We start from the raw sequence: 23,265 nt of genomic DNA, 5'->3' as shown, positions 1-23,265 counted from the left end.
GATCCTAATAGAAGTGCTTTTGATGTACTTAAAAGGATTTTTTAAATGGGGGAAATATATTTTGCCAAATAGACAAAAACAACATCTAAAATTTGTTTTAAAATTTCAAAGACCCTGTTGAAATGATCCCTACAACTCACTGTTATTTTGCCTTCCTCTGGATTTCTGTAATAACTTTGCTTATATATTTTATATGGCACTTCTTTTTGCCTTATCATTCAGATATCTTTTTCACCATCTAGCATAGTGCCTTGCACAGAGATGCATTCATTTATTTGTTTGTTTGTTTATTTATTTTTTTTATTGTCTTTTACCTTGTCTTTGAATCAATACTATCTGTTGGTTCCAAGACAGAAGAGAAGCCAGGGCTAGGCAGTGGGGATTAAGTGACTTGCCTAGAGTGGCCCAGCAAGGAAGTGTCTATGGCCAGATTTGAATGCAGGACCTCTTAGCTCTCAATTCACTGGGCCACCTACCTGCCCCTGAGAGGCATATATTTATTAAATAATTAAAGACTTTCCATCAGCAGGAAGGTTATGTTATATGGAAAGAGGTAATACATGAAGTAACTGAATTTTGCTTCTTAAATTATCGAGTTGTAGTATGACTCGATTAAGAAATAACCTAAGAATTCAGAGTCTCAAACTCTTAATTTCTATTTTGCTATATACTATGGGATCCTAGTCCTTTTTTTTGGTGAAACATTGTTAATTGAATACAATATTATCAGCACACAAAGGCTGTAACACTGGGGATACAGGCAAGGGATTATTATGCGTTTGAGGTTTTGTCAGTTAGAGGCAAGTTGAGTAGTAACTGAGAATAGGTATTTGTTATCTCTGTGTTCATCTCTATAAGCATTTCTAAAATATGCATGCTTCTGTTTTGAAAAGTCTTTGGGACCCAGTACCTTATGGTATAATTGGTTTGGTGATAACTTCTGGAGAGGAAGAGAGAGCATAGATCTGGCAAATAAGTGTCCCAGCTACTCCAACCTAAAGGTTTAGGGAGAGCAGGGTAGTCTGAACTAGGAGGAAGGTTATGGTGACTAGGAAATGACTATAATAGGATTTTAGAGTTGGAAAGGAGGTTGTTTAGACTGGTGCCCTCATTTTCTATGCTAGGAAATGGGCTTAGCAAGGTTAACTGATAATAAGAGACACAACTGGGATTCATATCTTAGTCTTAGGGTTCTAAATTCTGTGCTCAAATCTTTTGTTCTCTGGACCCCTTTATAAATAAATTGAATTAAAAAAGCAAACAAACTATTGAGGACTCCTCCTAAAAGGAGGGAGTCCTTTTTTTCCCCAATTAAATTATTTATTCAGTACCTGCTGTGAATGAGGCACTTGTACTAGGCACTTGGGAATTCAAAGATGAAAAATGTATATCCTACAGAGTAATGTGGAGCAGATGAAATGTACAAACAAGGTAGAATGTATTGAAGGGAAAATAAATCTAAAACTAGAAAATGAGGGGGAGATCATTTTTACAGGAGAAATAAATAACTGATGTTCGTATAGTGCTTTGAGATTTGCAAAGCACTTTACGTCCATTTCACTCTCACAAATACCCTGTGGTAGAGGGGCAAGTAGGTAGAATGGTGGATGGAGTCAGGAGAACCTAGTTCAAATTTAGCCTCAGACACTGTCTAGCTCTGAAAGTAGGTTATGTCTATCAACATTTACTAAATTAGAAATTTAAATGTCTTGCTACTATTATGAAAATATTTTTGATCTTGTGAACTCCCTGAAAGGGTCCCAGGGGGTCTCTGGAACTGTAGTTTGACAACTGCTGCTTAATGCCATATTGCCATAGTAGTCCTATGGGTTTTGAAAGCTTTCTGTTAAGCTCTGGAGCAACTGGATTTATTGCCGTATTCATGGTAACCCTTTCTTCACTTCAGTTTCACTTACTTCCTCTCCATTTTTCCACCTCAACACTGAGTTAGAAGTGAAGTCCCTTATTTCAATCTTGGTTATGACAATGTCTCCCACTGTTAAAGCTGAATAGTAGAGGTTTTGAGAGCAGTGTCCATAGCAACTGTAACTCCACAGTAACAGATGGTCCTCCTGAGGATCTTAAGACTTGTTTATTATATTCAGTCAGATTTTCCAGGTTTTTCCCATTTTGAAAGAAGATGTTCTCTTTAACCTTATAGTTCTCATCAATGAAAGGCAAGAGGCTGTGATAGAAGCATTTCGCCATGCATGGAAAGGATACAAAAAGTTTGCCTGGGGACATGACGAGCTAAAGCCATTGACACATTCATTCAATGAGTGGTTTGGACTTGGTCTGACACTAATTGATGCCCTGGACACCATGTTGATTTTGGGTTTAAAAGAAGGTACTTTTTATTGTTCATATCTCCAGGTTGGACTCTGAAAGCATGCTTTGTTAGAAGTGTTGCAAAGTAGTATACCAAATACTTCTTGCCTTTTGTTTTGACTGGTCAGCAAACATTTATGCATCATATTGGAGTTGGAGGAGATAGAAAGATAGATAAACAGAGTTCATGCCACCACTTGGGAAGAAGGACTTGTAAAAAGAAATATTACAAGTTAGAATATATTAAGAACATAAGAAGATTATGAAATTCTTTAGGATCAAATGAGGAGAAAAACATTTTTGGCAGAGGTAGCATTTAAGCTCGCTGTGGAAGTGTGGGTTGGGATGCCAGCAAGTACAGATGGGCATTCCAAGTATTTGAAAGAGTATGAGTAAAAGGGGGCAGAGGTGAAAAAAGAATGTATGAGGGATGATGCACAACCATTTTACCTATGTGCACTTAAAGCGGAAGAAAGGGTGGGAGAGATTGGAGCCAGTATGTAGAGAGCCTTAAATGTCAAGCTAAGGAGTTTAAATTTCATATCACAAGGAGTGGGGAACTATTAAAAGTTTTTGAGCTGACAAAGGATGTGAAGACCAATCTGATAACAATGTATAGCATGGATGGGGAAAGGTATGTTGCTGCCTGATGGCAGAGATTGGACTAGATGACCTCTTATAGTCTTCTAGTTGTATGATGCCATGCTGTTCTCTCATAAATATATAATTTATATGTTTGTAATTTAAAAACATAGAGAGTAATCCATATCCCTTCTTACATATTCTTGTTTGGTTATCAAAATTGTGAGTCCCATCTGCCACTCCCTAGAGGTTTTTAGGAGCCTGGAGATAGCCCTCATTGCTATAGTGCCGGTGAGACATAATGAAAGCTTGAATAAGCATTTGTGGCAGAGGTACAGATTTTTGGGTGTTTCCTTAACCTATTGATAGGAGTGGTTAAATATTTATTGACTATTAAATAAGTGCCCATGTTTTCTTAATGTCTCTTTTAACAGACTCCAATAACTCCAATAAAGGATTATGGGGTTTTCTTTCTGGAAATTTTTTTTAAAGAGAGAGTGTAGAATAATGGAAAGAGTGCTAGCCTTGAAGTCAGCAGAGATCTATTTCACATTCTATCTCTAATACTTAATAGCTGTGACTCTGGGCAAGTCCACCTCATGGATCTCAGTTTCTTTATCTGTAAATGGGGATGATAACTTGCACTCTCTACCTTATGGAGATTTTGTGAGAAAAGTACTTTGTTACTTTTTGAGAAAATGTGTTATCTGTGTTAGTAAATTAATAAAATAAAGTATTTTCTTTTGGAGAAAAGATATGATGTTTCCTAATGGTAGGGGGAGCTGTACTAGATGACAGTATGGTTCCAGCATGTGAAACTATGCTATTTTAACAGTTTGTATAGTGTAGATATAATGTACATCACTATGGCTTAACCACAATACTGTAACATGTACATATAAAATTTTTTTAAATCACAAAGATTATGATATTTCTAATCCTGTATGGTTCTCAAAATTATTGATTTCCATTTGTGTTCTTTGAAACACATTCAGGAGGTAATGCCCTACACTCTCTTTAGATACATTAGTAGGTAGCAGGTGTCTGTGTTCGTGTTTGCCTGTATGTGGTATGTGAGTGAATAAAACAGGTAGAGATTTCCATAGTTACTTCAAAAATCTACACAGGCATAAAAGCCCTTTTTTGTTTTAATAGTTTATGACAGTCACATTTGACTTTTTAAAAAATCTCTCCTTATACTGGCCTCATTTTCTGCTTATGTGACCCTGGGTTTCAGTCTCTTTGCCTCCAAGATGAGAGGATTGGCTATACCCTTTGAGTTCTCTTTTGCTCTAGGCTATAAGAGAAGTCTGGATGGCTGGAATCCTTTTATTTGACAGCTTAGTCTTTATTTGGTGCCTTTTGTTTACACCTTTATTACATTAAAGCCATTTAACCACATATCTTGTATATATCAATGAATCTTTCCCCTGACAAAGAAAAATACCTGAGCAAATTGACCAGTATTGTAGGTGTCCATATCTGATAACATTTTACAACCAGAGTCTTAGACCTGAGCTCTCCTGAGTACAGATAATTCTATTTCATCAGCTGTACTTTGGGACCAAGATTGGTTATTGAATTTAATCTGAGTACAGTTGCCTTTAAGTCTGGACAGCTTTAAAATAGATTCCTGGTGGTACCATCTGCTTGTCAAATCTAAAATCTGTGTCTTCTTTAGTCATAAGGAGAGCTGTCAGTTTGTGAAAGATTATTATATTTAACCTTAGTACAGATCTAGTCTACTATACACATGCCCTGGTTCAAATGTATTTTTTCTCTATCCAAATTTTAGGCTTTATATTCTTACTTAGGTTATAGGCAGTATAACTTTACTATCTCTCTCCCCTTCCCCCATAATTTGCCTAAATGGTGCTCTAGTTATCTCTAATATTTTTTTTTTTAATTTTTTTAAACCCTTAACTTCTGTGTATTGACTTATAGGTAGAAGATTGGTAAGGGTAGGCAATGGGGGTCAAGTGACTTGCCCAGGGTCACACAGCTGGGAAGTGTCTGAGGCCGGATTTGAACCTAGGACCTCTTGTCTCTAGGCCTGGCTCTCAATCCACTGAGCTACCCAGCTGCCCCGTCTCTAATATTTTTTAAACTTTTTTTTGCCTTCATGGAAGATTTTGAGTGATTTGGCCAGATCTTGACCCTTGCTGTCTCAAATGTGATATTTGTAAAGTACTTGGCATAGTACCTACCATATAGTAAGCATTATATAAATGCTTATTCCTTTTCCCATCCCCTTGCCATCTACAAACTAGTAGCCTCAACAATTTTTATTTGGAGTCCTGCTTAGGTATCCTCATTAACTCCAGAGATGAAAAACAATTCAGGTTTAGAATTGACATAGGAAATTCATTTGTTAGATTAAAATAACATTTTTTTTAGTCTTATAGCTAGATTTTCAAACATGGTCATAGAATCATAGATTTGGAGCTAGAGGGGATCTAGAACAAATGGGAGTAATATCCTTATCAATTCAGTCCCTTTGGCCTTTTTTGTTTTGCTGTTAGAATTTGAAGAAGCCAAGGCATGGGTGAAGACGGAATTGAATTTTGGAAAAAATGTGGATGTAAATCTATTTGAGAGTACTATCCGAATCTTGGGTGGACTTCTGAGTACCTACCATTTATCTGGAGATAGTCTTTTTCTGGAAAAGGCAGTAAGTGATCTGAGTTTCCCAATTCAAAATGTTTTTCTCTCCTCATAAAGTCACTGAATTGATATTTTCTAGAACTCTAGTATTCCTTTTTCTTGATTTTTTTTGTTACTGCCGTGTTTAGGCTAAGGGTGGGCCTGATTTTATTCTAATTTATTCCTTTAGAATCATATTTAACAGCTTAATCACAACTTTGTGCCTGTAATATGAATTTGGTCTCTAATTGGTACTTCTTCAACTCATAATGTTTTTTAAATGTGATTTAGTGATGATTATAGTTTGTATTTGAGTATTCTTGAGTTGGTTGGGTATATACAGATAACAGTTTCTCACCATTGTATAGTGCCTTCCATTTTATGTGGTGCTTTATCTTATTTGAGCCTTTGAGTAGTCCTGAAGATAGGAATTATCCTTCATTTACACAAGAGAAAATTGAGTCCTCAAAGAGGTTAGATGACTTGCCCAGCCAAAGTCACAGCATGTTAGTGACAGGACAAAGATAGAACCTTTGTTTTTTGAGCCCTCTTTTAGTATTCTTTTTACTGTAGCAGTTTCCTCAGATACTCAATGATTGCCACCTTGGTACCTTACAATGCAGCTCTCCTTACATGAGAAAAGGGGGTAATAGGTAGGCAGAGCAGCATATTTAGCATATTTAACAAAGCAGATTCTTGAGGACTTTTATATGTTTTGTTGAGTTTTTTTTCTTTTCTTTTTTTTAAAAATTAGATAGATATTGGAAATCGGCTAATGCCAGCATTCAACACTCCCTCCAGGATTCCATACTCTGATGTAAATATTGGCAGTGGTGTTGCCCATCCTCCTCGGTGGACATCTGACAGCACTGTGGCAGAGGTGACAAGTATTCAGCTGGAGTTCAGAGAGCTCTCTCGGCTCACTGGAGATAAGAGATTCCAGGTATAATGACCAATTGATTAAACATTTCCCTCAGGAAAAGGGTAACTTTCTCCATGAGGGCGACTTCAACTTGTGGTTCCCTTTATTTACTTTTATCATTTGCTAATTATTACAGGAAATTTGATTTTATAGTGTGCTACAATAACTGTTCAAGAATAAATATTAGTCTAGAAGTCTGTAGTCCCAAATAAAGAGTATTAAAAACTAACTTAGCAGAGACTCTCATAAATTAGTCATCTGGCTAAGTTTGTTGGGTTTGCTTTTCATTGACTTGGTTCTAACAGGATTTTATGGAGGAAAATAGTAGCTCAGGGATGGATTTCTCCACTAGATGGGAAATATAGAATTCATTTCTCCTTAAAATCCCATAGACCTATTGAAAGAGACAAATAATTGCTCATATTCCTTTGTATATATTCCTTATTATGGTTCCCAGTGTCATTCTCTGCTAATTTAGAAACAAAATAGTTTGTAAGTTTTAAAATCTGAATTTGTGGGATTATTGGACCCTTTAAAGCTCCAATCTAGGTTGAAAGTTCATGCATTTTGGGGTAAGCTACTACTTTTCAATATGTAATTTAGAAGCAATTTCATAAATGCATAGATTCAAGGAAGCTTAGAACTAGACTGACCTTTAGAAATAATCTAGTTTATCTCCCATAATTGATGCTTTTAAAGGTCATAATGAAGTTTGAAAACAGATTTGTTTTTCCTTTGCCCTCCAGGAAGCTATATGAGTCAATAAAATTCAACTAGAATTCATCAGAGATTCATTAATCATTTCATATCAGCCATTGGTCAGTGGTAGGCAAATTATAGCGTAAAAGGCTCCATAATCATTAGGTGGAATAAAAATTGACTTGAGACTTGAGAATTGTTAGGTAAAATTAAAGCTTTTCTGTACCCAGTCCAAGAAAACCTACCAGCAACTTGTTGGCCCCTAAATTACTTTAATGTTATGTACCAGTGTCTGAATTGCCTTATAAACCTCATTTGGAGTAATCTGAGTTAAGCCTTTGTTAAATTCCAGTCAGGTGCTGTTTGGTTATGGGAAATGAGGGCTGCCAGGCAACATTTGGCCTTTTTCATGATGACCTATTCTGTCAACCTTAATTAGGAAATAAAGCTGAGTGAGGTAGACTGGATGTTCAGGGATTCATCTAGCTAGCTACCCTTTGACTTCTTCATTAGCTAGAGAGCCATGACATTCACATATTTGTCACTTTTGTTCCTCTATTGTATGCTCCAGACAGCTGTGGATAAAGTTATGAAACACGTTCATTCCCTATCAGGGAAGAATGATGGCCTGGTTCCCATGTTTATCAATACCAACAGTGGCCTCTTTACTCATCTGGGAGTCTATACCCTTGGTGCCCGAGCTGACAGCTACTATGAATATTTGCTGAAGCAATGGATCCAGGGAGGAAAGAAAGAAAACGAGTGAGTTCTGTTTCCTTTTGAAATGAAGTCTTTGTGAGCCATCTGCTGGAATCCTGAAGTTTAATTCACCAAACATTTTGTAAGCACCTTTTATATGCAGAGTAGTGGGTAGACATTGGGGATGATAGGAATTCTGGGTATGACATGCTATCTGCCTACATGGTACTCATATCTTACTATGGCTTGGTATCATGCAAGTATAATACAATATAATAATATAATTGTATAATGAATGTGCAAGCAAAGTAAGTTCTGAATGGGAAAGTCAATTACTGAATAGAAGAACATTCAAGGCTTTTTAAAGAAGATTCACATTTGAGTTGGGCTTTAAAGGATGGGTAAGAAGTCTATAGATGGAGATGTGGAGTCAGGGTGAGATTCTAGGCATGGGGGGAACAGTGAGCTAAGGCATCAGAGTTTGTCTGGAGTCATATACAGTACATAGAGGGGAGTTCTAAGGCAAGGGACATTATGGTACCAATATGTGGAGGGCCACCGGAGTTTTAAGCTAAGGAATTATAATTTTATTCAATATTACTAGCTACTGGAGAGTTTTAACAGAAGAATGATATGACTGGATCTTCTAAGTAAGTTAGTGGTATAAAAAGACTTAGGGGCAGACCCAAAAGTTGAGGCAGGAAGACCTAGAAGGAGGCTGTTTTCCCAGGAAGTGGTTACCGCCCCTTAGAAAGATAGTGGTAATGACGGGAAGACAAAAGGGAATTGATTCAAGAGATGTTGTGTAAATAGAATTGATAGGACTGAGTAACTGATTGATTCTTTTCCCTTTCATATCCAATAATTTACCTAGTTCTGCCAGTTCTAGTATCAGATAAGCATTAAACCTTTTAAACCAACACCCCCCACTCCCCCACCCCCACCCAGTGACAGGGGCAATGACATTAGAATAGAACCCAGGGAGGCTTGTTTTCTTTTAAAGAGCTAATAAGTTTGATTTTGGAAATGTTGAATTTGTAATGATGATAGGCTATCCAGGTGAGAATGCCCTATAGGCAGTTGGAGACAGATCTAGATTTGTGATTTCATCAGTTGTGGGGAAATAATCCAGGTAAGAAAACTACTTCCACTAATTTGTATTAACAGCTAATGTATCCAATCACATAGCCAGAATAGAAACCATTTAGTATTTTAACTACAGTCTTACTGATTTCAAAGCCAGCCTTCTGCTCTGCTTAGCTGCCTTTCGGTCGAAGATGCTGGTCTTGAAAATACTAAAATTTCTTTGATTGCCATGTGTTTTTTTATTTCTCTACCCCATCATTATTTAAAGTTAAGTATTATTTTAATTTTAGACTGTATTCTCTCCCTTTCACCTCCCCTTCTCTCTTTGCCCCAATTGAGAAGGCAGAACACCAAGCTCCACCTCCTAATGCAGTGTCAAACAAAACAATTCCTTGCATTGACCTTATCCAGAAATTGATGTTGCTATCTCTGTTCTACTTGGGGTTTCTAGAATATCTTTATCTTTGTTGTAATAAGAAATATTTCCAATATGAGAAAAATTTTAATCGTCATGAGATCTGTGAGCTAAAGTCTCAAATGAGTTTGACTTTACTGAGAGAATTTTTCAGTATAGTCTCCCAGATGAGTAAAGAGGCCACTGTTGGTATTGATAAAAGATTTTATATAATCTTTTAAAGTAAGGAAGATGTATTTTTGTGGGTAAAAAAAATTACACTAGAGTTGTTCAGAGGTTCATTTGAAGGAAGTCTTATAAACAAAAACATTGGCCTTGGAATTAGACTACCTGTAGAGATTCTAGCTCTAGCACTTCACTTATTGGTCTCCTTCCCTGGACCTCAGTTTCTACATCCATAAAATGGGAGTGATTCATACAAGATTCTAATAAAAAATGCACTTCGTAAAGCACTGTAGAAATCTGGTTTTTTATGTCAATACTTGTGATTTCTAGTTCCAGAAACTTCCTTTCCCAATGCAGATCACAACTTACAATGTTAGGAATGTTGCTTTGTGTGCATAGTGAAATACTGTTTCCATGGTTATAGAGTCACTAGCATAGGATGGAATTGGATCCCAGGTTTCTGAGGGTTTAAAAAAAAAACTTTTTAAAAAAATATATATACTTTCCATCTTAGAATCAGTGCTGTATATTGGTTCCAAGGCAGAAGAGCAGTAAGGGTTAAGCAGTGAGGGGGTTAAGTGACTTGCCCAGAGTCACCCAGCTAAGAAATGTCTGAGGCCAGATTTAAAGCCAGGGCCTCTCGTCTCTAGGCCTTGCTTTCAATCCACTGAGCTACTCAGCTGCCCCCAGGTTTGTTTTTTCCCTCTTAATATTAACATTTGATTGCATTTGTACATAAGTGCAGGCAGATCATCTGACAGCTCTTCTGTGTCAGTCTCTACCATTTAGCATTCCCACATACTAGAAAAACATTTTTAGGAAAGACCAGCTATATTTATTGTGTCTTTGAAAAGGTGGTACAGCTTTTGGGATAGAAGACTGGCCTCTGATACACACTAGCTTGGTGACTAGACAAGTTATTTAACTTCTTAATATTGGAGGCAACTTGATAAGACTCTAGAGATTTCAGGGCTGATGCCCATCTACCTGATAATAAGACATCCCTTAGGAGTAAGCACCTCATACTAATAGAATTATAGGTCTTGTTTTCTACTCCCCCTACCTCCAATTCTTGTTCTCAGTTGAAGCTCAAACATGGATCATAGTGATATAGATAATCTGTGTGTATAAAATTGGGAAATTGTTTTAATTAACAGATTGCTGGAAGAGTATATTAATGCCATAGAAGGGGTCAAAAGACACCTACTTCGGAAATCTGAGCCCAGCAAGCTGACTTTTGTGGGCGAACTTGCTCATGGCCGCTTCAGGGCCAAGATGGTGAGTCTGTACCCTTTGTTGCTTTATGGATGTGGTGACATTTTCCAGGAGTAGGGAACTGCATTGAGGCCAATTGGAACAAGTAAAATTGTATCAGATAAAATGTTCCAAGTGAGTTTTTTTCTATAATGAAAAGAATGTGAAAGTATGTGGCTCTGATCCACCAAAATCAGGAGGGAGAGAAGATCCTGATGGTAACCCAGACCTCCATGTAGATAATTGCATACAATTTCACAAAGTTCTAGTGCCTCAGTGTTAGTTATTTGGACAGAATTTTTCTTCGTGAAAGAAATAGGTTATCTGAGTTATTGTGTTCTATACCAAACGACGTGGCTTTAGGTAGATCACAAGACCTCACTTCTAGACAGGTTTTACTACCTCTCCCAAGTAAAGATCCATAGACTCCCACTACAACTTTAGAGTTAGTTGATCCTTTATATTTGAGTTAAGAGTGGCTGATATTTATCCAATATTGCATGTCAAGTTGGGCTTGTTAACAAGGAATTAATGGAGAGTCCAAAGCTCTTTGTACCCTTGTTTAAGATTTTTCCAGTTAAAAGTTACTTACCATTTCCCCCCCTTAAGTTATTGTATTCTATTTTAAAAGGATAGATGCTTTGGTAGAATTTTAAGTTGCTTATGTTGGAGTATTCAGTTAGAAAGTAACTCTTTCCTAGTTTGCTAATGTTGTGGCCCTAATAGCTTGGTAACCTCAGTGGTACCTTCTTAGTCAGATTTGGAGATGTGCTTTTCAACCTTTATTTCAAACTGGCCTAATTAGCCAGAGTTGTCAATGGTGGGAACTGGTTTTGTCTTCCCTGTTATATTCTGAAGGGTGGTATGAAGTAAGGCTGACAGAAAAGTTGTGGTTTTTGGAATTCTACTGTTTGCCATTCATCTTCAAAAATAGATTGACTATGACAAAAAAACTATTGTTCACAAAAACAAAAAACTACAAATCTAGCTGTGGGTTGCATTGAGAGGTGTAATGTCCAGAATGAGAGGTGTTAGTTTCTCCCTAGTCAGACCGCATTTAGAGATTATGTTTGATTTACACTGTTATATTTTTAAATGAACATTGACAGACTGGAGTATACCCAAAAAAGCTATGAGACTGGTGAGGAGACTGGAGTCCATGCAGTCCAAGACTGAATTGAAGGAATTAGAGATGTTCACCCTGAAGGAATTAGGGATGTTAACCTGAATAGAAGTTATGGGGGAAGGATAGTTCAGGTGTCTTAAGGGCCATAATATGGAAGAGGGCAGATTGAGAGGACAGAACTAAAAACAGTGGGTGGAAACCACAAAGAGACACATTTCTTCTTAATGTTGGAATCATAGGATCATAAGTTTAGATCTAGATTGAATCTTAGAGTCTAGTCCAACCTCATTTTACAAATGAGGGAACTTAGTCACAAAAGAAAAGCTAATATTGTTCAGAAATGGAATGGGTTGCCTCAGAAAGGGGTGCTTTCATTCCTCATTCCTGAATAAATAATGTAGCTTGGTTATCTCCCTAAAAACTTATTTGTTTTTCATGGATACATAAGGTTGGAAAAAAATATATGATCTGCTCAGCAGTTCAACTATTATTAATTGCTTGCTGTGTGCAACGTGTTCAGGCCCCTAATTAGGAATTTTTACTGCTGAGGCCAGAACTGTAAATTCCGCGTGAATAGGATGAACAGCATTCCTAGAGGGAGATGGACTCCTGAATACTACATAGCCAACATAGGAGAAATGGGAGTGGGGAGTGGTGAAGCCACTCCCACTAACATGAGGAAGCAGTAATTTGGTAGCTTCCTATTTTTACTAATTATTCTTGAAAATTAGTTGCCAGGTCAATTGTCTTCTCATTTGTTGGACAAGAAGGTGGGAAGGGTGTGAGGGGGCTACATTTCTAGTAGATCATGCCATAGAGTAGTAACCTTTATGCCAAAAAAAAAAGGTATATTTTTGGGAAGAAGGCTGAAAGGAAGTTTGAAAGCCCCTTCCAGATACCAGTTTAGAGCTAGGCTAGAAGAGACTTTGGGAATCATCAATCTTGGTTCCTTCCTTTTTACAGAGTGACATATCAAAGGACACTTGCTCATCTCTTTTTTTTTTTTTTTTCATTTTTTTTTAAACCCTTAACTTCTGTGCATTGGCCCATAGGTGGAAGAGTGGTAAGGGTGGGCAGTGGGGGTCAAGTGACTTGCCCAGGGTCACACAGCTGGGAAGTGTCTGAGGCTGGATTTGAACCTAGGACCTCCTGTCTCTAGGCCTGACTCTCAATCCACTGAGCTACCCAGCTGCCCCCTCTCATCTCTTATTAAAATTGAAGTAGAGCTGAGATGGAGACAACCCATATCTTGTAAAACTCTTAAACTACTGGAACTGGAAGAGTCTTTATAGAGAATACCTTATTCAATTCCTTTTATTTTATAGAAGAGGAAACCGGCCTACAGTTTGTTCCTGAGCTCTTTATTGCTGGCAACTTTGGGGGAGTTGTTCTAAAGCCTTGCTGAACCAGAATAGGTGAATAGGACACATAGGCTTTTGAGTGAGGCCTCCCTCCCAACACCTAGGGCACCCAGAGGCCTTTGTCTTTTCTCATTGCTCAAAGGAGAAATGACTAATTTGTTCAGTTTTGGAATGTTCATCCTGGGACTGAGTAACCTTTATCTATGAGTGCAAATTCACCTTGCTTTATATCCAACCTTTCATGCTTTCCTCCACCTCAACTATCTTCCAATATCTTCCTCTTTCCCCTTTCAACCTATCTTCTCCCACTCCTCACCTTAGATGGGTTTGTGAGACCAAAATTCACTTCTGTATGTGTTATCTTCATTTAATAGAATTGCAAGTTCCTCGAGGGTGGAGATTATCTCACTTTTTGTACTTGTATCTCTAGCACTTAGTACAGTGTCCAGCATATGGTTAAGCATTTTTAATGCTTTTTATTTTTTTTTTAACTTATTTTCTGAACTTCATAACCATTAAATAAAATAAACATTTACCTATATATTGAAGAAGAAAGATTAATTGTGCACAAAACTGCAGATCTCTGTTTTGTATAGATTGCTTTATTTTTTAAACAAATTCAGCCTGTAGCTTTCGAAGCTATTTCTGCTTTTCTGGTTCTTTCTGCAGGTGCCGCGCCCCCACCCCTCACCCCCATATTTTCCAAAAGAAGATGCCTCAGTGACCTTTTAAATTTTATTTTACTACTCTTATTTCCTCAACTTCTTCACCCCACCTATTGGGAGGGGGAAAAAAAGATAAAATTCTTGTAACATGTGCTTAGTCAAGTAAAATAAATTCTTACATTGTGTCTGAAAATGGATGTCTTACTCTGCCTTTTTTTTTTTTTTTAAACTCATCTCTGTTGTATTCAAAAAGTTGTAAAGGCTAGGCAATAGGGTCACAACTAGGAAGTGTCTAAAGCCAAATTCTATCCTAGGTCCTCCTGACTCCAAGAATCCAACTGAGCCACCCAACTGCCTTTCTTCTTGAGGCAATCACTTCTCTGACAAGAAGTTGATAACATGTTTTATTATCGGTCCCCTAGAGCTATGGTTGGCCATTACAAAGTTGAGAGTTCCCAAGTTGTTTTTCTTCATAATGATGTTATTGTCATATAATTAATTTATTCTTCTTTTAGTTCTGTTCCTTTCACTCTGCATCTGTTCTTACAAATCTTCCCAGATTTCTATGCTTATTCATTCATTTACATCTGGTGCTACTCTACAGGTTTATCTCTACCTCACTTGGTCCTGAAACTGCCACCTGCTGCTCCCTCTCTCCCCCTCCCCCCTTCTCTTTCCTTAGGGGAATATGAAGTCAGTCTGGGTCCCTTAAATTTCTGACCCTAGGGCACATTTCCAATGTCTCTACCTTTGGGCTAAACCTATCCTTGAGGCTTTTAGACTGAGAAAGATATAAAGGTGAATAGGATACAGACCCTCCAAAAGAGCTTACAATTCAGGAAAGGAACTGGAGCATTGATTTCAAATACCTAATGCAAAATAGTATGTGATAGATGGACAAAACAGATATAAAGAGGTGTGGAAACTAAGAAGAGTAGTATTATAGCCATCATGGGGAAAAGGGATCATGGATGAGGTAGTGTTTGAGCTGGGGCTCAAAAGATGAGTATTATATCAACAGGTGGACATTATGAACTCAAAGTATATAATGAGATGTTTTTAGATATGGTCAATGTAGGGATTTATTTTGCTTGGCTATGCATAGCTGAAAAATGACCTTATTTTTCTTTCAATTTGAGGAGAGGTGAGGACCAGGGATTGGGGAAAAGCAATGATGACAATGATAGGATTATCAAAAAGGGGAGGGGGAGAAAACAAGAATTGTGGGTCATTGGAGCATTTTTTACATGTAGAAGAGAACAGAACGGTCAATAGAAAGAACAGATCAACTTTAGAACTAATATTGTTGAAATTTTTCTGTACTTAAAGAGAAAAGCAAGTTGTTTCTGGCTGCTTCTGACCTGTGTAGGGAAATGTTTACATTTGATGTGGGTTAAAGTTTGAGTTTTAAAAATAGCTGGGCATGGAGATGGACTAGGGCTGATATTCTCTATATGAGGAATAGTCAGAATAGCCACAGTGGGGAAAACAAACAAACAAACAAAAAAGAATAGCCTCAGGCATGACAGGTAAGTATGGGAAGTATTTGAACAGTGAATTAGTCTTATTTTGACTAGAGTGTAGAGTACATGAAGGAAAAAAGTGAAAAACAAGTCTTCAAAGGTAGGATCACATTATCATGGCTTTAAATGAACCTCAGAAGTCATCTGGCCTTCCTTCATTTTACAGGTGAAGAAACTGAGGCCCCAAAGGGTTTAAGTACTTTGTGTCCAACATTATTTAGGCAATAAGTATTAGAGGTGAGATTTGAACCTAGATTCTCTGGCTTGAAATCCAAAGTGCTCTTTGTCACTGTGCCACAGTGCCAGATTGTGGGGGGCCTTCAAAAGCAAGCTAAAAAGGGGCAGCTGGGTAGCTCAGTGGATTGAGAGCCAGGCCTAGAGACAGGAGGTCCTAGGTTCAAATCTGGCCTCAGACACTTCCCAGCTGTGTGACCTTGGGCAAGTCTCTTGACCCCCATTGCCTACCCTTACCACTCTTCCACCAAGGAACTAATACACAGAAGTTAAGGGTTTAAAAATATTAAAAAAAAAAAAAAAAGCAAGCTAAAAAGTTTTTACTTATTAGGGGCAGCTCGGTGGCAAGAATTCTATTTGATGGGCAGTAGAGATTAAGAAGGCCTTTTTCCTTTTTTCAAAACAGTGGGATGAAATAATTAAATCAGTACAAGAGAAATATTATTCTAGAACAGCATTGGCAAAACTTTTAGAGATCGCATGCTTAAACTGCACCTTTAAGTAGCCTGTGAGCCCCTCACATTACCCCAGAATGCAAAGGGAGGAAGTGCTCAGTGCTCACATTATTAGTCTGCTGGACAGAGGGGTGGGGAATGCAAAAAATGTCCTCAGGCGCAGTGGAGAGGGGGGATAAATAGAGCAGCTCCCTCCATGTTGCTGGGGCACACATGCTACATACTTCACCAATATGGGTCTAGAAGATATACATAAGATGAATTAGAGGGAGAAAAGACGACATAGAAAGGCTGATGGTGATTTTGTAGGTATAGGAACTCCATTCACTAAAGCCAAAAGTAATGAAAGGTATAGATGTGAGTGGTAGTAGCAAGAATGGAAAGAAAGAGGGCAGTAGGGTGGTTCAGAGGCTAGAGAGCCAGGCCTGGAGATGGGAGGTCCTGGGTTCAAATGTGGTCTCAGACACTTCCTAGCTGTGTGACCCTGGGCAAGTCACTTAGCCCCATTTGCCTAGCCCTTACTGCTCTTTTGCTTTGGAACCTATACTTTGTACTGATTTTTAAGACATAAGGAAAGGGTTTTAAAAAAATTGGAAAGAAAGACATGAATGTAGAATACATGGTAGAGAACTTAAGGAGGAAATAGATAGTAAAACTATACTAGTGAGGGACCTCAACCTTCCTCTGTCGGGACTAGATAAATCGAAATAAGTAGTATAATAATACTACTTATTATAAGTAAGTAAGAATAAGTAAGAAAGAAGTAAGGGAAGTGAATGAAATTTTAGAAAAGTTAAGAGTTAATAGATATCTGGAGAAAATTGAATAGGGATAAAGAAGAATATGCCTTTTCAGCAGCACATGAAACATATACAAAGATTGACCATATACTAGGACATAAAAACGTGGCAAACAATGGAGAAAAACCAAAATAATGAATGCAATCTTTTCAGATCATAATGTGATAAAAATTACAATTAGTAAGAGTTCATGGAGAAGCAAATCACAGTATATGGTAGACGTGGAGAGAGGACTTAGCAGCAGGAATTTGGCAAATGAGTGATAAGGATGAATCAGGATATGAGGTTTTAGCATAGGTTACTGGGAAGATGGAGAAACCACTGACAGAAGTATAACTTAGTTGTTCATATTAGGAAATGGACTTTGACAAGTTGTCTTATTTTTATTTGGCTTTGAAAAGTGTTTCATTACTTTAATTTAGATATGGCCATAAACATCAGAGAATCTATGAGACTTAATGAAGATTCAATATAAAGACTTAGGAGAATGGAATTGTCTAACTCTCCCCACCTTCCTTATTTCTTACTTCAGAGGGAAAGTTAGTACCTTTTCTCAGACTTAGGGTCAGGATACTGGCCCAAGTAGAGGTATCCCTTGCACTTCTTTTTCAACTCAGACCTTTCTTAGGACTAGGAAGATATTTTAAGTATTTTCATTTAAAAATTTGGTCCCTTTTCATCCTGTTAGATTGTGGCAACAGAATGAGAGAACGAGGTGAAAACAAGATTTGCCAGAGGTAGATCAAAATTCATATAATCGAGGAAACTGTATAAATTTACATGTTAGTTTGTAAACGGATCCAAATTTTCCATTGTCTAAGGCAGTGGTTCCCAAATTTTGGCCTACCGCCCCCTTTCCAGAAAAAATATTACTTAGTGCCCCCTGTCACATACTATCACCGCCTCCTTACTGTTATTTACCACCCCCAAATGCACCTGTGGCCATCACCGCCCCCTTGGATTGTTGCAGCACCCACTTTGGAAATCACTGGTCTAAGCCATTGTTTGGGCAGGTGTTAGTAATGAGTGATGGTAGTGGACTGTCCTCAAAATGGCTTCTTGAACATTGTTGAGAGTTTCAGTGGTTTAAAAAACTTCTCACTTTCAGGATCACCTGGTATGCTTCTTGCCTGGTACACTGGCTCTTGGAGCTCATACTGGATTAACAGCTGAACATATGGAACTGGCCAAAGCTCTCATAGAAACTTGTTACCAGATGTATCATCAGATAGAAACTGGCCTGAGCCCAGAGATTGTGTACTTCAATATTCATCCCCAGGAAGGCCATAAAGATGTAGAGGTCAAGGTAAGATGATAGTTTGTTCTAGAAGCCTTTGGCAAAGGAAAGAATGGCCCACTTTTATTTTCTTCCAGCTCCCTATGAATTAATGTCCTTTGTTTTCCTCTCTAGTTTTCAGATAGGCACAATCTGCTGCGACCTGAGACAATAGAGAGCCTCTTCTATCTATATCGATTTACTGGTGACAAGAAATACCAGGACTGGGGCTGGGAGATTTTACAGAACTTCAACAAATATACAAGGGTGAGGCGACATTTACAAACTGCTCTGATTCCTCCCTCCCTCCCTTTCTTCCTTTCTTCCTTTCTTCCTTTCTTCCTTCCTTCCTTCCCTCACCTCCCCTTACCTCCCTCCCCTTACTTCCCCTTACCTTCTTTAGACCCTGACCTTTATTTTGGTTTTGAGATGGGAGAGCGGTTCTTAAGTTGTTTTAAAAAATTAAGCAGCATTTTTTTTTCTTTTGCCTCTCCCTTTGCCCCCATTGAAAAAGAAAAAGAAAAATCCTTGTAACAAATATGCATAGCAAAGCAAAGCAAAGCAAAGCAAAACAAATTCCCTTATAAGCCATGTCCAGAAATATGTCTTGATCTGCATCTTGAGGTCTATCACTTCTTTTACAGGAGTTGGGTAGCAGAGAGAGCTTGTCTTTTTTAACATGATGTGTAACAAAGCTAATTGTGATATCAGGTCTGTTGGCGTTCTGAGAGAAATAAGAGTAAAGAATACTAGACCTGGAGTCAGGAAGAGCTGAGTTCAAAGGGGGCATTGCATATTTATTAGCTATCTGCCCCATTTCCCTCCACTGTCAAAAGAGGAATAAAGCACTTAGCACAGTGTCTAGCACATGGCAGGGTGCTTAATAGATGCTTGTTCCCTTCCTTCTCCCTCTTGGGCGTGTGTGTGTCTGTGGTTTTCCTGCCACTTTTCAGCTGGATTCTGGGACATCCTGGGGCCAGGAGAAGTTTTATTATTGTCCATAGTTTGGAATAAAAGAAGTATCCCATGAAGGCTCTTTTGGGAGGAATTGCTTAATGGGTGGCCCTTTTTCAGAAAGGAAATTTTGGATAAATTCACAGAAGAATGGGGAATAAAAGGAAAGCAACTAGCTCTTCCAAAAAAGCTTTGTTGGGTGAATTGGCATTTTTAAGGTCTCTGGTAGAATAAATAGTGACCTTTTGGGCTTCTCTCCAAGGTACTATTTTCTTCCCTCATGAGCTTTCCAAAACACTCCAGAATGTCTGCTGCAAAGTATATTATGGAATGACATTAATTCTTTTTAGTTCTGTTTCAGAAAGGAGTGAGAATTGTATTGGTTGCAAGTTCATACTCTGAAGGGTTAGGTTTTTTTCCCCTCCAAAGCTCTTTCAAGTCACCTGACCACTTCCCATTTCAAGCCTTGGCAGGAGTTTAATTTGCATTTATCTTTTTTTTTTTTTTTTTAAACCCGGTTCCAAGACAGAAGAATGGTAGGGGCTAGGAAATGGGGGTTAAGTGACTTGCCCAGGGTCACACAGCTAGGAAGTATCCAAGACCACCTTTGAACCCAGGACTTCCTGTCTCTGGGCCTGACTCTTAATGCATTTAGCCACCTAGCTGCCCCCAATTTGCATTTATCTGAGATAACTCCTTAGGTATGTTTCCACAGTTTAAACATTGACCTATTAGTTCAGCAGTACCTTCCAAATGCTTTTGCCCACATATATTTTACTCTGGTGCTGGCCTGGATTTTGTGAATGTGACAAAACTGTGACTCTACTTTGCAGGTCCCTACAGGTGGTTATTCTTCAATCAATAATGTTCAGAATCCTGGCAACCCACAGCCAAGAGATAAAATGGAAAGCTTCTTTCTAGGAGAAACCCTGAAGTATTTTTTTCTGCTCTTTTCTGATGATATGGACCTCATCAACCTTGACCAATATGTATTTAATACAGAGGCTCATCCTCTTCCCATCTGGGCCCCAGCTTAACAGAAAGCCAGGAGAAGCAGACCCTGGTGGAGGGGGTATAACTTCTCCTAGGTGTGGGGCCTTTCCCAGGTGAACAGAGCTTGTACACAGCACAATTTTCAGGCCTTCCTGGAGGACCAAATGTGGGAAAGCCTTTCTCCACTTTGGAGAAATCAGCCATTCTTAGAAATCCAGCCATGAAGTGTGTGCTGGGAGCCAGATGAAAATCCGACTCAGGGCCCAAGTAATGGGAGGTGGGAGGCCTGGTCCAGAGGGACCACCAGGGCCTGAGCCACCTTATGCCATTTCCCTTAGGAGTCCCTGATATAGGGGGTTCTGTACACTGGCTTTAGGGGCTTCTCTTCTTTCCCCTCAGGTTTTCAGATTATAGATTCAGCTAAAATAAGAAAGAATGTCAGCAACGTCTAGTTTTAGGATAAGGCTGTAGTCTTGATTTAGAGATGGAATAATCAAGAAGTCATTCCACTTTCATCAGATGATTGCAGTGTGCTCAGCAGTAGTTCCAGGCACTCTGATCTCATTTCACCGAGACACAACAATGTGGTCATTTGAAAAGGGAAATGGCTTAGGAAGCATTTCTAGTATCATTGTTCAGAAAGCACTGTGAATGTATCGGTGAAGGGCCTGGGGTTCCTCGTAGAAAGTTAAGTATGGATATTGCTGCTGGTTTGGTTCCGTGGTATATAATTTTAAAGCTGTGTACTTTTTTTTTTTTTTTGAAAGACTCAATGTGAAACAAAATAAAAAATTGCTCATACATTTGTATTTGTATCAGTTAGACTCAGGTATTCTGACCGGAAAGGCTGCTTTGTGGTGCTGAGCTAGGAGGGCGTAGTTAGTCTAACTCAGCCTTGTTTTTCTTTCCTTTCTCCCTTTGCCATATCCCCTCATTGGGCTATACCAGGCTTAATCCATGCCAGTGTAGATTCCTATAACCTTTAATGTCTTACTCATTTGTATTGAAAGGGTTTTCTGTTTGCTTGGGTTCCTTTAATAACTGCTTGTGTAAATGAGGTAAAGGACATTTCCTCTCTAAAGGACACTTTCTCTTTTGGTTCGACTCATTGAAATGTTTCTGGATGACATAATTTAACCATGGGATCCTCAGATGAGCTTGCTAGATTATTCTTTTCCCCGAAATGTGCGTAAGTTTAGTAGGAATTGGGACTGACACAGAAGTGAGAAAATATCACAGTCAGAGCTCTAGAATGGAGTCTCATGGTAGCCAGTGTCTTGTGAACCAAAAAGCTTTTAGTTTCTTGGCAGTCATTAGAGACCTACCAGGTCTTCCTTTTGGAAAGAGAAGCCCCTTAGTCTGCCCCAAAAAATTAAGTGCAAATAGATTTTGTACAAGTTGAGAAATAGCTTGGAGCATCTGATATTTATTTGTTGCTTAGCGGGCGTGATCTTTCTTCCCTAGTTGGATGAAAATGTTCAACTGTGTGGACCATATGTAATTTTTGACAACACTGTATCATTCCTTGTAGAGATAGCTCATGTGTAAAGTCATCTCTGTGGTAAATAGGATTTATTTGAACACATAAAGTCTGCAATGCTTGAAGCTGGGGATACCTTGCCATGACCAGATAATGTGTGGTCTCTAGTTTTTAAAAGTTTAGGTAGAAGGATGTACATTTATGGATGGTGGCTCACAAATAGGTAGGCCCATGGAGTGATGTGAATTTTCCCATGAGGTGTGGAGGCTGGACCATGGAAGCCATTTATGATCAAGTTATATTTGTCTGGTTTATGTCTATGTTGGGGGGACTTTGTACACTGTGAAAAAAAAAAAGATGCCAAGTGCTATTAGAATGTGGGGGGTTAGATGAGTAGTATCTTTTCCTTTTCTTTACATAAATTTTCTCTAACTCTGTCCCATCAGCACCACTGTTTCCTGGAACAATGCTTACTTGAGTTGATTTTTCTTTTGTGTTGGAAGGGGAAGGGGGAGATGGGATGGAGAAGAGAAACTGTGTACCCAAATGCTGGCAGAACTATTGCTGATCTTCCTTGGTTCATTGCACTCACCCTTTCTTTGGATGACTCCTCAAAAATGAGCCTGAACTGAACCAGATTAGCATACCTCTGATTTTACGATTTTGTTTCATTTAGTGTTTCACGTTGGGGAGGAAATTAGTAAGAGGCACATGCTTGCTATTTTTATGTAAATTTTAAGAAAATTCATTTCCACAGATTCAATCAACAAAGCCCATCCTAATTTATTCTGCCAAAATTGTTCCCTAAGGATCATTCAGGTAGGAGACAGTATGGTGAAGAAAGAACACTGAAAATCTGATTGAGTCTGGAGAGATGAGCTCTAGCCTCAGGTCTGCCAGTATCTGTTTGACCTGGAGCAAGGCACATTGTCTCTGGCTCTGAGTGAAGGGAATTGAACTTAGATAAATTCTTTGGTCCCTTCTGTCTGTAAAACTAAATGGCCGGATGGCATCCTGATCTCTGGTGCCTGAGCTCATATTCAACCAAAGGGAGAGAATGTGCCCTGATGTCCTCAAGGTGGGAGGACATTGCTAAAAGTGAATTTTAGCCACAGAATGTAAAAAACATTGAACTTCTTAGAAACAGAACACCTGGGACTAGGACCCAGGGCTCCTTACTCCCAGGCCAATGTACTCTATTACACTTTGTCATACAGAACTTAATGTGCAGAAGAAGCGCTAGGTCCTGTGGGGGGAAAGGGAGAATTTTATTCCATGTTCTGAATCACCAAATAATGGAATTCTATATTATACATTTTATTAAACTTATAACTTATTTTAAGAGATTGTGTGGTGTGTTAATTAAAAGCCGTGACAACTGATTTCTGGCAATTCTGGTAATTTCTAATTCTTGACTCAAGTATCCTTCCCACCTCCCCACCCCCCCTTGGCTTAGAATAGATACTAAGTATATTCCAAGACAGAAGAGTGATAAGGGCTAGGCAATTGGGGTTGAGGGACTTGCCCAGGGTCACACAACTAGGAGATGTCTGAGGTTAGGTTTGACCCAGATCCCCCCAATTCTAGGCCTGGAATTCTATCCAC

The 23,265-nt window shown here is 38.6% G+C and overlaps 1 protein-coding gene across 1 annotated transcript in view; it reads left to right on the top strand.

Annotated features, from left to right (window-relative positions):
- MAN1B1 (mannosidase alpha class 1B member 1) overlaps positions 1 to 23,002 on the top strand; it is a 35,063-nt gene extending 12,061 nt beyond the window's left edge. Inside the window, exons 6-13 of the mRNA XM_044663928.1 lie at positions 2,162 to 2,347; positions 5,433 to 5,581; positions 6,308 to 6,496; positions 7,746 to 7,936; positions 10,697 to 10,817; positions 18,066 to 18,263; positions 18,369 to 18,500; positions 20,021 to 23,002. Coding sequence (XP_044519863.1) covers positions 2,162 to 2,347; positions 5,433 to 5,581; positions 6,308 to 6,496; positions 7,746 to 7,936; positions 10,697 to 10,817; positions 18,066 to 18,263; positions 18,369 to 18,500; positions 20,021 to 20,224 — 1,370 coding nt within the window. The 3' untranslated portion in view covers positions 20,225 to 23,002. The remainder of the gene's footprint in view (positions 1 to 2,161; positions 2,348 to 5,432; positions 5,582 to 6,307; positions 6,497 to 7,745; positions 7,937 to 10,696; positions 10,818 to 18,065; positions 18,264 to 18,368; positions 18,501 to 20,020) is intronic.
- The last annotated feature ends 263 nt before the right edge of the window (positions 23,003 to 23,265 follow it).

This window comes from Gracilinanus agilis, chromosome 2 (assembly GCF_016433145.1).
Source record: "Gracilinanus agilis isolate LMUSP501 chromosome 2, AgileGrace, whole genome shotgun sequence".
Lineage (NCBI taxonomy): Eukaryota > Metazoa > Chordata > Mammalia > Didelphimorphia > Didelphidae > Gracilinanus > Gracilinanus agilis.
Note: the sequence above shows the minus strand (reverse complement) of the source record. Positions and strands in the feature narration are given on the sequence as shown.